Raw genomic sequence first — 13,656 nt, 5'->3', positions numbered from 1 at the left:
AACTGCCAATGCTGAAAATCAACATATAGGGAAAACTCGATCGAAAGCTGCCAATATCCAATAAATGAGGGCCTGTTTGTATGGTTGCATGTGTGATAGATGAGAGCTAAACCAGGCTTTCTGAATATTTTAACTGACAAGGCCAAATTATCCATTACTGCCGGAAGGTCGACAGTCGTGCAACCCATTTCTTTAGTTGTGCAATCAACATGAGTTATAATCAGGCTGATTACAACAGGGGCTCCTGTCACAGATTTCTTTAACCTACACCCACTAAATTAAGAATTAATGAAAAAGCGGTGGATTCCTTAAATGTGCAAACTATCATATAGTCATTGATTCAGAGAATTAATGTAGTAACAAGAGTGACATGGGCCCAAATTCTTAGTGGGTTTTTATCCCACTGGACTGGCAAAAAATGGAGGTGCAGTAGGTTCTCCGTGCACCTTCACCTGCTACGCCCCAGAGAGCTGCGAATAGAGAACCACAGAGATGTTGCCATGCCATGCCTTATTGCATCTCTATCCCATGTAAGGTCTTAAGGGACTGATTTTCAGTTTGGGGGATGGAGTAGTGTCCTTCAGAATGGAGGAGGACTTTGCCTCCACCATCTCTAGGGTACTTCGCCCTTCAAATTCAGAGGTGCTTGCTGGCCCTGCGGTCATCTTTGCACATTGACAGGAACCACTGTCATGGCGGTTTCTTTCAATGTACTGAAAGTCTGGTGTACAGCTGCAGTCGGTTTTGCCGACTGTATACCAAACCTTTGAAATGTTTTTGTTTTTCAAAAACACACTCCCTAAGTGGGGAAAAAGAAAAATATAATAACCCCCACACCCTAGGAGATGGGTCAGTATTGTTTTTTCCTGTTACTCACCACAAGTTTTTCCTGGTGATGATGAATAGGAAAAAAAAGGCATTACACCATCTACCGGGTCTAATGCATCCACTGTAGGGGCCTGTGTTTGACCACATGGTCACAGGTTCAAAGCTTAGTGGGTCCACTCAGACTTTCATTCTTCTGAGGTGAATAAAATGAGTACCATTGAATTGGGTAACAATAAACATCTGCTATTCAGTACCAAGATACCCTTTGCAGTGAACGTGCACTTTACAAATGTACATGTTATGTTGTCATGTGTTATCCTATATTGAGTGAATGGTGTAACGTCCTTCCTCCAATGGACCCTTCTCCATCAGATATCGGAGGAAGTCAACAGAGGCTCTGTTGATGAAATACTAAAGGCATGCCTATCTCTAAATGAGGCTTGTGGGATGAGGGTTTAGTAGACAGTATACTCTCTTGTATTTACCCTGTCTATAGGCCCTAAGTTTATGACCCTATCAGTCCTTTCCCATTTGCATGCTGAAATATACAACCTTACAGCAACCAGAGCCCTAGACCAACCATGCAATTGGCATCCTCAAATTCTTTTTATCTTTTTAATTTTACATAATTTATTTTTCTCCTTGAATTTGGTCCACGCTTGATACACACAACGAGACACCCCTGCCTGAAGGGAAATTGCTTTCTAAGCAGTAGTGATTCTGAATGGGATGAAGAAATATATTTGTGAAGCCTCATCATTTGAAATAATTAGAAATGAGATTGTCTAGAAAGGTGAGGTGGGAGGAGACAAGATGGTGGACTGACGCCGTCTCTAGGAACAGACCGCTGAGGCTCCCGAGGAACTGGAACTCTCTGCTAGCATAAGGATATACATGATCAAATACTCGGAAAAAGGTTTGACACATGAACGCATGCTGAAGACGTCCTTTTTTTTTAGAGAGAAAGCAAAAAAAGAGAGAATAACGAGAGAATAACGGATCTGCAAGCTTGAAATGGTCACCTGCGTTCAATGCTGCTGACACCTCGGACTTGCATCAGGTGTTCGCCGTTGTCAGCTTTGCTAGCTGTGGGGCTCCCAGTCTGGCGTTCTCCATTTCGCTTTCATATCGGCCCCATTCGCTACCCGCATATCGCCTCTGCTGTAGACATGGCCCCGTCGAAAAACACGACCCGAGGAGGAGCCGCCAGCCGGTAAGCTTAGCGGTGAGCGGGGCCGCTAGTCTGAGATTAGATGTGGCGGTGGGGGCCTCGGTAGACTGCCAGGTGGAGAGGACAGAGAGGGCGGCGGAACCAGCGGACGGGCTGGAAGCCACGGAAAGTACAGGAGCTGCATATGCTCAAAAATCAAACTGGGCAAACCGGTACTTCAATACCTACAGTCTAAGAAATTGACAGAGCTTGCAGATATTGCTACACAGCCTCTTGGAGAAAATTACTTAGCTGACACTATAATAAATGCCATCGCTAACAAGCAACAATGTTGCGCTGACTCTGTGCTCCAGAGCCCGCGCCCTCTGATAAGCTACAGTAGCCTTTTTTTGTTGAGGCTCAGAGCTTAGAGAACATAGGTAACACACTCATGGGATCAATGGAGATGGAGGCAGAGGATAAAGGGGCTGAGACTGAGACTGGGGCCTCAGGTAATTACAGAAATGAAGCATGCGGCGATAAAGGCATAGGTGCCAGAAATTTAGAAGTACCTGATAATTCTCTAGGATTACAATGCGCTGACACGTCCATGGACGAACTCGAGAGCTCTGCCCTCTCTGGCATGGAGGCCGATAGTCCAAATATCTCCGTTGGGGGCCTGGAACAGTATCTCGGAAATCTATCGAGGGATTAACTGCCATGAAGAGAGGCAAAAAAAAAAACAATGGCTGCTGCAGCTCCTTTAAAGTAAGATCTCAAGGTTAAAAATACGAAAGATCTGAAAAAGATGACAAATATAGCTAATACAGGTTCTGCGAAAGGGAAGAAGATACAGGCTAAAGAGGTCTTGAATAATAGCCCCATAAGGAAATGGGTGCAGGCTAAAGGTGGAATTAAAAAGGGGATTGCTAGTCTCTCGGATGTGGGATTCACTGATGGAGGGTCAGAAGGTGGGCATAGTGGCACAGTGGTAGCCAAAGGCTTGGGCTGCCTGTCTTCTGACATAGCGTCAAATTTGACAAGGGTATTTGTTGGACAGGGCGGATTCCGTGAATCTCGCAAAAATGGCAGTGGTGAGACATCTCCAGCTCCTGGCCCTGATCCTCCTCTCTCCTGCCTCTAATACTACCTTCAGTGTCTCCACTTTCCTAAATATCTCACTCGGAAGAGGATCTTCAGAATAGTGGGACTCAGGGCAATGAAGCCGCTATACTCTCTATGATCTTGCAGGCTCTGAAGGATCAGAGGGAAGAAACAAGAGAGCTTTTTGCTCAAGTTAGAGCTGATAATGGAAATATTCAGCAAACACTGAAGGACGTAACGGAGAAAGTCGGATCTGTGACGGAAGAACTGACAGAGCTCCAGCAGAGAGCTGTCTGTACAGAAGAGACCACATCCACAACTGTTAGCTCGGTTGCACAGCACGAAGTACAACTTAGGAACATGCAATCTAAACTCGAAGACCTTCAAAACAGACAAAGGTGACAGAACCTCAAGCTATTTGGAATACCTGAAGGCCAGAAGGGAGCGGACCCCAGAGCCTATATAGTGCATATCATGCAGAAGGCCTTCCCTGATCAGGGGGATTGGGACTGGGACTAACAGATCCAGAGGGCCCATAGACTCCCAATTGTATAACGCCGGCAGGATTCTCGGCATCCAAGGCCGTTTCTGCTCTACTTTGGCAACTTTCTGTTGCGACAAGCGGTCTCACTAAAAGCTGGTCCTAGATCCCCGATAGCAGTGGACTCTGTCTCCATATTTTTCAGATCAGATTTCTGCAAAGCCACAATGGACAGGAGATGGCAACTGAGACAGCTAATCGATCCACTGAAGGAAATGGGGGCTCAAGTCTTCTTGCAGGAGCCTGCTCGCCTGAAGATCATGAGAAGGGGACAAACTTACTTCTTTTCTTTCAAGTCAGATGTGAATGAAATGATGCAGAAATGGCAAAGGGAGGGTGCCGGCCAGATGTAGATGTCTCTTTTCTCTCTTTTTTCTGGCTGTTCTCTCCTATCTACGTTAAATCTCTCTATGGCTGATATAAGCAGGGAGGTGTCCTAGCTCGGGAGCCAGGGGGGTGGCTGAATCCTAGATGGCTGCCACTCCAACGGCAGCCGATAGAAGAGAATGATTCTTCCTTCTAGAAACAGGGTGGGGGGAGGGTTGGGATTGGGATTGGGAGATCAGGGAGGGGGAGGGTTCATGGGGGGACAAAAAAAAAAACAACATGAAATCATCACGAAATAAGGGGACAAAAGTCAGGACCATTACAGGATTAATCAATAAGAAAGAAACAAGAGGTTTATTATTATTAATAAGATGGAGTTAGTGAAGTGTTTAGCCTGGAATGTGGCAGGTTTGAATAGTAGGAACAAAAGACGGCTTGTCGCGGAAGAACAGAGGATGTACAATCCACAGCTAGTGCTGTTTACGGAAAAGCATTTTTCTTATAAAGATCGAGGCTTATTAAAACAACTGGGATATGAGGTAGCTGCCAGCTCCGATCAAAGCTTTTCAACTCGAGGGGTCGCTATTCTAAAACATAAACGATTCAGAGCCGATGTCGGTAAATCACTAACAGACAAAGGGGGCAGATGGGCTACAGTACAGATAGTAATAGGAGGCAGCAAATATGTTTTCTGTGTAATATATGGCCTGAATATCGATGACCCTTCAGTTATAGACCGGTTAAATATGGAATTACTAAACTGGTATGGGGAGAGGGTGGTAATGGGTGATTTTAACTGCATCATGAACTATGAGAAAGATATCACTAGACGGTGTGCTTTTCAGAGGATGCGAAAGACATGGGTCGCAATCAAAGAGCTTGGCCGATCACATGCTATCAGGGATGCTTGGTGGGTATTATACCCAAATATAGCTGGTTATACTTATTACTCGGCTGCACATAATCTATGCTCCCGGGTCGCGATCAAAGAGCTTGGCCGATCACATGCTATCAGGGATGCTTGGCGGGTATTATACCCAAATATAGCTGGTTATACTTATTACTCGGCTGCACATAAACTATGCTCCCGGATAGACTTGGCTTGGGTGTCAGATAATGTCTTAGAATCAAGTATAATGGAGATATGCCCATAGGTCACTTCTGACCATAATCCCATTCTTTTGTCATTCAAAATGTCAGGGGAGAGAAGGAGACCTAGGTCCTTCTCGTTCCCTAGATATCTACTTCTAGATGAAAACTTCGTAGTTCAGATTAAGAGACACCTGAAAGAATTCCTAGAAATTCTGTATGTATGGGACTCATGTAAGGCTAGTATTAGAGGATTCTCCCAGCAATACATTTGGAGACAGAATGGTGAGCGTAAGAAAGAAACAGAAATGACTATCACAAATATTCTTACGGCTGAGAATCAACAGGCCGAGGCATTGTTAAGGGGTCTTCCAAATGCAGAAGACTTAGGATATATTTTAATTGACTTAAAATCCACACTGAAAAAGACATTTAGGGAAAAAAGCGTAGCTAAACTAAATAAATATCGGATATCTCAATTTGAAAGCGGCGAAAAAAAAGGGAAGCTCTTGGCATTAAAGGTGGCAGATGATAAGGCTTTTAGGCCCTTATAAAGGGCCTAATAATGTGGTTTATGAGCACCCAAACCAGATACTAGGGCAATTTGCTGATTATTATCAAAAATTGTATACTCCGGAGAATTGATCGGAATTAGCTGACATAAATAAGTACCTGCAGATCAATCCAATGAAAATATGGGTGATGAAATAATTGATTCATTGACAGCTGATATTATAAATGAAGAAGTCAAACTAGCGATAGCTGCCCTGCCTTCGGGTAAAGCATCAGGGGAAGATTCTATTCCTCTGGAACTATATAAGCTCTGCATGGATGAACTACTTCCACTTCTCCTCCAGCTGATTAGATCTATCGGAGCAGGAGAAAATGTTCCTGACTCGTGGAATTTCACTCAGATTGTTTTCTTTTTAGAATGTGGGTCATATAGACCAATATCACTTATAAATACCGACGCAAAAACTTTTGCTAAAATTTTGGCGACTCGTCTTGCTCCTATATTGCCTGGTCTGGTGTCTCCTCAACAACATGGATTTATCTCAGGGAGGGACACTACGGCTCATGTGAATATGGCCGTAACAGCATTTGATGTTGCAAAGACAAGGGCGACCCCACTCGGTATGATCTTATTGGATGCCGAAAAAGCTTTCGACCGAGTGGGGTGGGACTTTCTCTGGGCCACATTAATAGCATTTGGTATTAAAGGCAAGTTTCTGCAATGGGCCAAATCATTGTATCATCACCCTAGCGCTACTACAAATTAGTATATGTGGGATTACAATCCCCTACCTTTTTAATTTCTCGTGGCACCCGTCAGGGGTGCCCTCTATCACCGTTATTGTTTGTGCTGTCAATAGAGCCATTTATTTTGGCCTTGAAAAATCAACCTCGTATTAAGCCCTTTATATCTGGGTTGAATAGCCTCAAAGTCACGGCGCATGCAGACGACATTGCAGTTTACTCGACTGACGTTGAGGAAGCACTGAAGGGGATAGTCGAGGAGGCAAAGAGATTCGGTGCAATATCGGGTTATAGACGTAACACTAATAAAACTCAAGTCCTGCTGAACTATAAATCCCCAGCCCCAGTTCCGGGAGTTTGCAGTGTCGCTACCTATTTAGGGATTAGAATATCAGCTAAAATAGATAAGATAGTTGCATTAAACTACGAGGTGCTTTTGAAAGAAACAGCTAAATCACTCAAAAAATGGCACAAGGTGCCTATAGGTATCAGCGGACAAATAAATATAATCAAAATGAAAATCTTGCCCAAATTCCTATATCTGTTTCGGTCCATCCCTCTACGACTGAATACTTCCTTTTTCAAGTGCCTAGATGGCGTTTGTAGTGGTTTTATCTGGGGCTTTAAGAAGGGGCGTAGAGCTATTGACTTATTAAAGCTTCCATTCAACCAGGGGGGCTCGTTTTCCCGGATTTTAAATTATACTTCTGGGCAGCTTTTCTGGGCCGTCTCCGTAGCTTAATAAATCCCACGAGCAATACTTTTTTCTATAGATTTATGTTAGGTGAAGAATATAATATGTTTCTTTTCAGAACTAATGACCCGAACTATTACAAGCGGGTCAAATTTAACACCGCACGTGATAGCGTAAATATTTGGCGTGCTATTCTTTCTAAATGCAACATACTGTTTTATCATGTCAAACTCCCCTTGTGGGGTAATCCGGGTCTACCAGAGATTTTTCATGATGCAGAGGGAAAATGATGGGCTAGTTCTGGGATCAAATACCTAGGCGATCTATATGATTATAATGGGTTTATCACATTTGAAAGACTGAATATTCTATAAAATTTATCAGCAAGCATGCAATTTAAATATTACCGGATCCGAGACTACTTCATACGCAGTATGAAGTTGTCAAATGTTTCGGATTCTGATATATGGAAATGCTTGTATAAAACAAACGAAAAATCATTGATTAGTATAGGATATAAAAGTCTCTGCACCTATAAGGAAGACGATTGCACTAGACTGGCTGATCGCTGGAGCCGCAGTATGGGGATCTCGATCTCGGCTAATACTATCTCGCTTGTCCTCAGCAGCATCAATAAGTCGGTGCATTCGTCTAACTTGAGGATGCAGCAGTATAAAACAATCTGTCTACTATACTATACACCTGAAAGGATATCGAAATGGTCATCTCACGATTCCCTTAGTGGTCGGACAAAGTGCCCGAAGTGTGATTTACAGGCAGCCGATCTAAAACACATGTGCTTTTCATGCCCTCAGCTAGCAGAATTTTGGCAGAAGGTGACTCAAATATTGTCTCAGAAACTTGGGAGATCCCTCATGTTCTCAATAGTAGATGTAATGATGGGTGGGCAGAACATGGGAACTAGCCAGACGGATTTAATTACTATCTTATTGGTATGTGCTAGGTTGACAATTGCCCGGGTCTGGATCTCACAAGCTCCTCCATCTGCTATGGAAAGGTGGGGATTGGTTAAAGAGACATATGACATGGAATTAGCACTGGCTAAAACAATAGGGATTCGTTCATTACGCAAACTTAAGAAAGTTTGGGAATCATTGTTTTAAAAAATTTAAGGAATAGTACGGAGCAGTTTGGTTTAATTAAGATCGTTTTTTGTCTTAAAAGAAGGGGAAGAATTAGTATTCCCGAAATTTGCTATGTTTTGGTATCACTGGTGTAAGTCAGTATGACTGTCCATTTAAATGTCTATTCTGTTATTTTTCTCATGTTGGTAAATAAAAAAAAGCTGGGGAAAGAAAAAAAGAGATTGTCTAGAAAGGTAATTAATGTTTTGACGATATAATCCCCTAAAATGTTAATCAGATCTAGATTTTCAATATGTTCCCGTATATTTCTTTTTGTGTGCAGATATCTATGTGGCATGGATGGCACAATCCTTGGAAACGCATCTTTTGACTGAAAGTTGGCAGCATGGTAGAAAAGAACTTCCATCAAACTGCTCACTCCAATATCATGTCTACAACATCAAAAAGATTAAGCTGCCAGACTCCTCTTTCTTCAATTCCAGTTATGACCACTCCAAGTGGTGTGTGTCCTTGAGGTATGAGGATCAGTGGACATGCCTGGGAGACTTGAACCGAACTGAAAGACAGATTTGGAGAAGTGGAGGGTTCATTTGCACGCAGAATCAGCACATCTACAAAGCATTCCGGAATTTGGTCAGCTACTACCAGAACTGCCCAGACACTAACGAGTTGAGCAACAAGCTGCCAATTTACCCCACTCATAAAAGTCACTTTATCTCTGGATTTCAACTAGTAGCACTTCTAGAACAATCGTGAAACTATAGACTACAAGCCCCACTATCGTTCATGCTGTAAGCAGATAATACTGTACAGGATGCCTTGGATCAATATACAGCTGTGCACATGTGTATACAGTACTCAATAAATTTGGAGGGTATTGTTATCCACACTTGGGTCTTTTGTTTATTGATGGTAGGACTACAGAAGAGTGTTCTTTGTACTGTAAAAAGCTATATTTTTTGTTTCCAGTTAATACCTGCATTGGTAAAGCAAGTTGGTGTCATCTTTTTGCTTTACCAATGAAGACCTATTGCCTTTGGCAATGCATGTATTAACTGGATACATAAAAATATAAATATATACATAGGCATCACTCGCTCCTCTCCACAGGAATGAGAAGGGCACTGGCACACTCCCAGAAGTGCAAAGTGTATATTGAGTCTCACAAAATACAGCAGGTCAATGCGTTTCGGCTTCTGTGTAATCTTGATCACTATAATGAGCACCATCTTGGAATCTTTCTTATAGATCACCACGTGATACCAATAAACATGGACAAGATGCTATTTCAATTTGAAGTTCTTGCAGACCAGTATGTTATCATAATTTAAGACAGATACCATTTAAACTCATCATATTGAGCTCCTAAATCAAATTAAATTAATGACAAAAGAATTGAAACTAATTGATGTTCAAACACAATTCACTTGTAAAGCAAGTTAAAAACTATTGCAGTGCATAATTCATTATCAGGACTGTATCCTTTCAAATTTCTCATTATTTTGCCATTAATGAAGATCAATTTTAAAGGACACACTCATGACACTAAAGCACCACACACATGTGCACACACACGCAGACACACACACACACATATTTTGTTTCCAGTTAATACAAGGCAATAACCGTTCTTCAGTTTGCGCTGATGCTGAACAGCTTTGGCAAAAGTCACTGGAGGAGAAAGCAAATTCTGTTCCAGTGCTTTTTCACAATGCTGTCCAGCATTGCTGAAAACCAAAGAAATTTCATTACATTATTGTCTATGTGAACAGTGCAGGCAACATTAAAAAAAGTATTATGTTGTGTGTGCATGCATCATCACACATGCGCGGGTGTGTGTTATGACATTACGGTCGCTTCAGCATCACAGCACATGCACTCCCTTGCATCACCATGAGTGTGCCTGCAGGCATAATGACACATTGGCCATTTTATGTTTATTGACCGCTCTTAAACAGCATACATCTGTCTTGGAGTGGTGAATTTTAAAAAGTCGTAAAAATTGTGCCAAAACACATTTTGTTCAGGCACAGCAGCACATTGCAATTGCCAGGCTATCTCAGCAGCTGGGGGCACAATGGAGGAGCCTTATTTTTAAAAAGGGAGAGAAAACCAAGCAGGATGGGGCGGGATGAGCTGGGAAAGCACAAGACTGAGAGTGTGGGGTCGTGGATTTCAGTTGGTAAGTAGAACACTAGAGACAGAGCAAGAAATGGCATGCATTTGAATGGAGTGCTACAAGAACGGGGAAAAGTAGCCTCCAGACGAAAAGCTGTGGAAGGATATGAGTCATCCACTAGAAAAGCTGGTATAGAAGCTGTGATCCACGTGAGGGACAAACAGAAGAGGAAAGTAAGGCATTGAATAAGAGGCAAGTAATGGCACAGTGACTATTTTGTTTTATTGACCATTCTAAGATGGCTACACCTGTCTTGGAGTGGTGATTTAAAAGTCATAAAGAGTGTCTAAAACAGAGGGACTTCCTGCTGCTCTTCTCGGTACACTGAAAAAATATCAACACTCAAAATATCCCCATACAAAAATATTGTGACCAAAATTTTGAAGTCAATATATCTACATCCTATACTTATAATGGTAAGTACAAAAATATTGGGGAAAAAATATTGGTCATAAATATAGATGTACAAAATATCATTATATATCTATATATCTGAGGGGCATATTAACAAGGAACAGGGAAAATTAACGCTAAGGGCGCTTAGCGTTAATTTTTTTAACGCCCGCTATTGCTGGATAATATCGCCTGGTTATCGCGTTATTAACAACGCTAACCGCCTAGGCGATAAAAAATCCAGCGATAGCGGCATTTTGGGAGGTTATCGCTGGTAATGCAGCGATAAAACTACAAGGATTGGGATATCCTTGTTGATAGCCCATGCTGGAGCTAGCCATGTAATCCACCTCCCATTGGATTACATGGCTAATTCTGAAAATTAGCAGAAGTAAAAAAGGCAGCGTTAACCGTGGTTAGCGCTGCTTTTTTGTCTCTAACAGGGTTAGCGTGAAGCTTGATAATAGGAGAAATGTCGCTTAGCGAAATTTCTCCTATTATTTTGCTCTGGAACGCCCACTTTGCATCTCATTAGAGATGCAAAGGAAAGCGTAGTGAAATTGGTGCTAACATGCGATTTTGCATGTTAGCACCCTGTTGTTGATAGGGCAATATTTTTATCTCCGCTTCTTTGGCTTTTAAAGCCAAAAAAGCAGAGATAAAGCCCTTGTTAATATGCCCCTATATTACCTACTGGCGGTCGCCAGTAGGTAGTTATAGTTAGGACCAAGTTTCCATAGGAAGAGCATTTGCTTATAACTTTGACGTGGTTTGATGAATCTTCATGAAATTTTCCAAACTAATTCTTTGTTTATATCAGCTCCTATGTTGAAAGTTTGGGGGTGATTTATCAAGGGGGGGCCGAGAAAAAAGGGGTTTCCAAAACTTGTTTTCTCCATGCAATTTCCATAGGAAACTTTAGACAAGGCTTCAGGTCAAACGGGTGAACGGAATTACCCCAAATTTGGCAGGGAGAAGGGTCTTGGTCTAGAAAGCAGGTTTTTGTTTATTTGGTGTAAATCCGTTCAGTAGTTTTGGAGAAATATACAAATTTGCAGATATCGGTATTTGGGAATTCTGCCATCTGATTGGCTGAGGCGTTACGAGCACAAGCTTGCTGCTTATTGGCTGTGAGCGGTGCGAGCGGTTGCAACTAGGAAGTGTTGGCAGCCATTTTGTGATTCTGTTGAAGCGAGTAAGGGGAAAAAAGGGCTAAAAAAGTAGGAAAGAGGAGGATAGGAGCACTGACTTATCTGTTGGGTGTTTAGGGTGTGCTATACAGGGGGTGCGAAGCGAACTACTCATCCCAACTGGTCTGAAAGTGCTGGGTTACGGAAATTAAGTGAGGTATTGCCTAGAGTCTGATGCTGCTAAGGTGAGCTGCTGTGGGACTCAGGGATTAAAGCGTGAGCCCAAACTGTGGTCTTATGCTGTGAAGTCATGTGCCCTGGCCGCTGCACCACACCAGTGGAAGTAGTGTCAGCATGTGTTTATACCTACTAGGACGAACTACTGACCCCTACTGGTCTGAAAGTGCTGGGGTACGGAAAATATGTGAGGTATTGTCTAGTCTCATGCTGCTAAGCTGAGCTGCTGCCGGACTCGAGGATGAAAGCGTGAGTCCAAAGTGTGTGTTATATGCTGTGAAGTCATGTGCTCTGGCCGCTGTGCCACATCTGTCCAAGTAGTGTCAGTATGTAGTTATACCTACTCGGAAGAACATTTGTTTTGAACATTGTAACTTGTCTATGGTGCTTAGGGGGTGTTATACAGGGAGTGCAAAGGTAAATTTGCGCGTATCAAATCAATTCGGAATTTGTAAAGTGCAAACTACTCACTCCTATGGGTCTGATGGCACTGGGGGCATAAGCTGAGCTGCTGCCAGACTCGGGGATAAAGCCGCTGAACTACTGACCCCTACCGGTCTGAAAGTGCGGGGTATGGAAATTAAGTGAGGTATTGCCTATAGTGTCATGCTGCTAAATTGAGCTGCTGCTGGACTCGGGGATGAAACCGTGAGCCCAAACTGTGTGTCCTATGCTGTGAAGTCATGTGCTCTGGGCGCTGTGCCACACCTGTGCAAGTAGTGTCAGCAATATTTTATACATAGCAGGAGGAAGTTTTGTTTGGAACACGGTAACTTGTATATGGTGCTTAGGTGTTGTTATACAGGGAGTGCGAAGGTAAAGCAATACGGTATTTGTAAAGCGCAAACTACTCACCCCTATGGGTCTGAAGGCCCTGGAGGCCAGCGTGGAAATTATGTGAGCTACTGAGTGAGCTATTTCCCAGAGTCACATGGTGCTGAGCTGAGCTGCTGCCGGAGCAGGGGATTAAACCGTGAGCCCTGTGCTCTGAACTCATGTTTTCTGCCCGCTGCGACACACCTGTCCAAGTAGTGTCAGCATGTGTGCATACCTACTAGGAGGAACTTTTGTTTTAAACAGTGTGACATCTGTAGGGTGATTGGGGGTTCTTCTACAGAGGGAGTGTGAAGTTCAATTGTGCCGTTTCAAATGAATCCGGTATTTGTAAAGTGGAAACTACTCACTCGTACGGGTCTGCAGGCGCTGGGGGCCGGCATGGAAATTAAGTAAGCTATTGCTCAGAGTCACATGGTGCTATCCTGAGCTGTCGCTAGAGCCGGTGATCAAAGCGAGAGCTCTGTGCTTCAAAGTCAGATGGTCTGACCGCTGCGCCACAGCTGTGTGGTGAATACATTTTGGCGAGAGTCCTGGAGTTGCCATTACCTGGCCCTAAAATAGCGGGCCTAAGTTGTCAGTTATAAGACGGCTCTAAAAAGAGCCCTTGTGTTTATTAGTTGGCGCTACATATAAGTGCGGATGCACAGCTTCAGATTATTCAGAAAAACTTGATTTCTCTGATCTGTGAAGTGTACTCTATCACTTCTGTAGATATCAGCCATATCAAAACGTATGTTGTTGTTGTAGATTGACCCTATTCTATGGTCTCTGAGGTATGCAGACA

At 43.0% G+C, this 13,656-nt stretch overlaps 1 protein-coding gene across 1 annotated transcript in view; it reads left to right on the top strand.

Annotated features, from left to right (window-relative positions):
* The window catches only part of LOC146834536 (deoxyribonuclease-2-beta-like), a 278,688-nt gene extending 269,704 nt beyond the window's left edge, over positions 1 to 8,984 (top strand). The window contains exon 6 of the mRNA XM_085600118.1: positions 8,419 to 8,984. Coding sequence (XP_085456244.1) covers positions 8,419 to 8,852 — 434 coding nt within the window. The 3' untranslated portion in view covers positions 8,853 to 8,984. The remainder of the gene's footprint in view (positions 1 to 8,418) is intronic.
* Positions 8,985 to 13,656: the final 4,672 nt, after the last annotated feature.

The sequence above is a fragment of the Triturus cristatus genome, chromosome 4_2 (genome assembly GCF_964204655.1).
Source record: "Triturus cristatus chromosome 4_2, aTriCri1.1, whole genome shotgun sequence".
NCBI classification, from domain to species: domain Eukaryota; kingdom Metazoa; phylum Chordata; class Amphibia; order Caudata; family Salamandridae; genus Triturus; species Triturus cristatus.
This window is presented reverse-complemented; position numbering and strand designations above follow the sequence as displayed.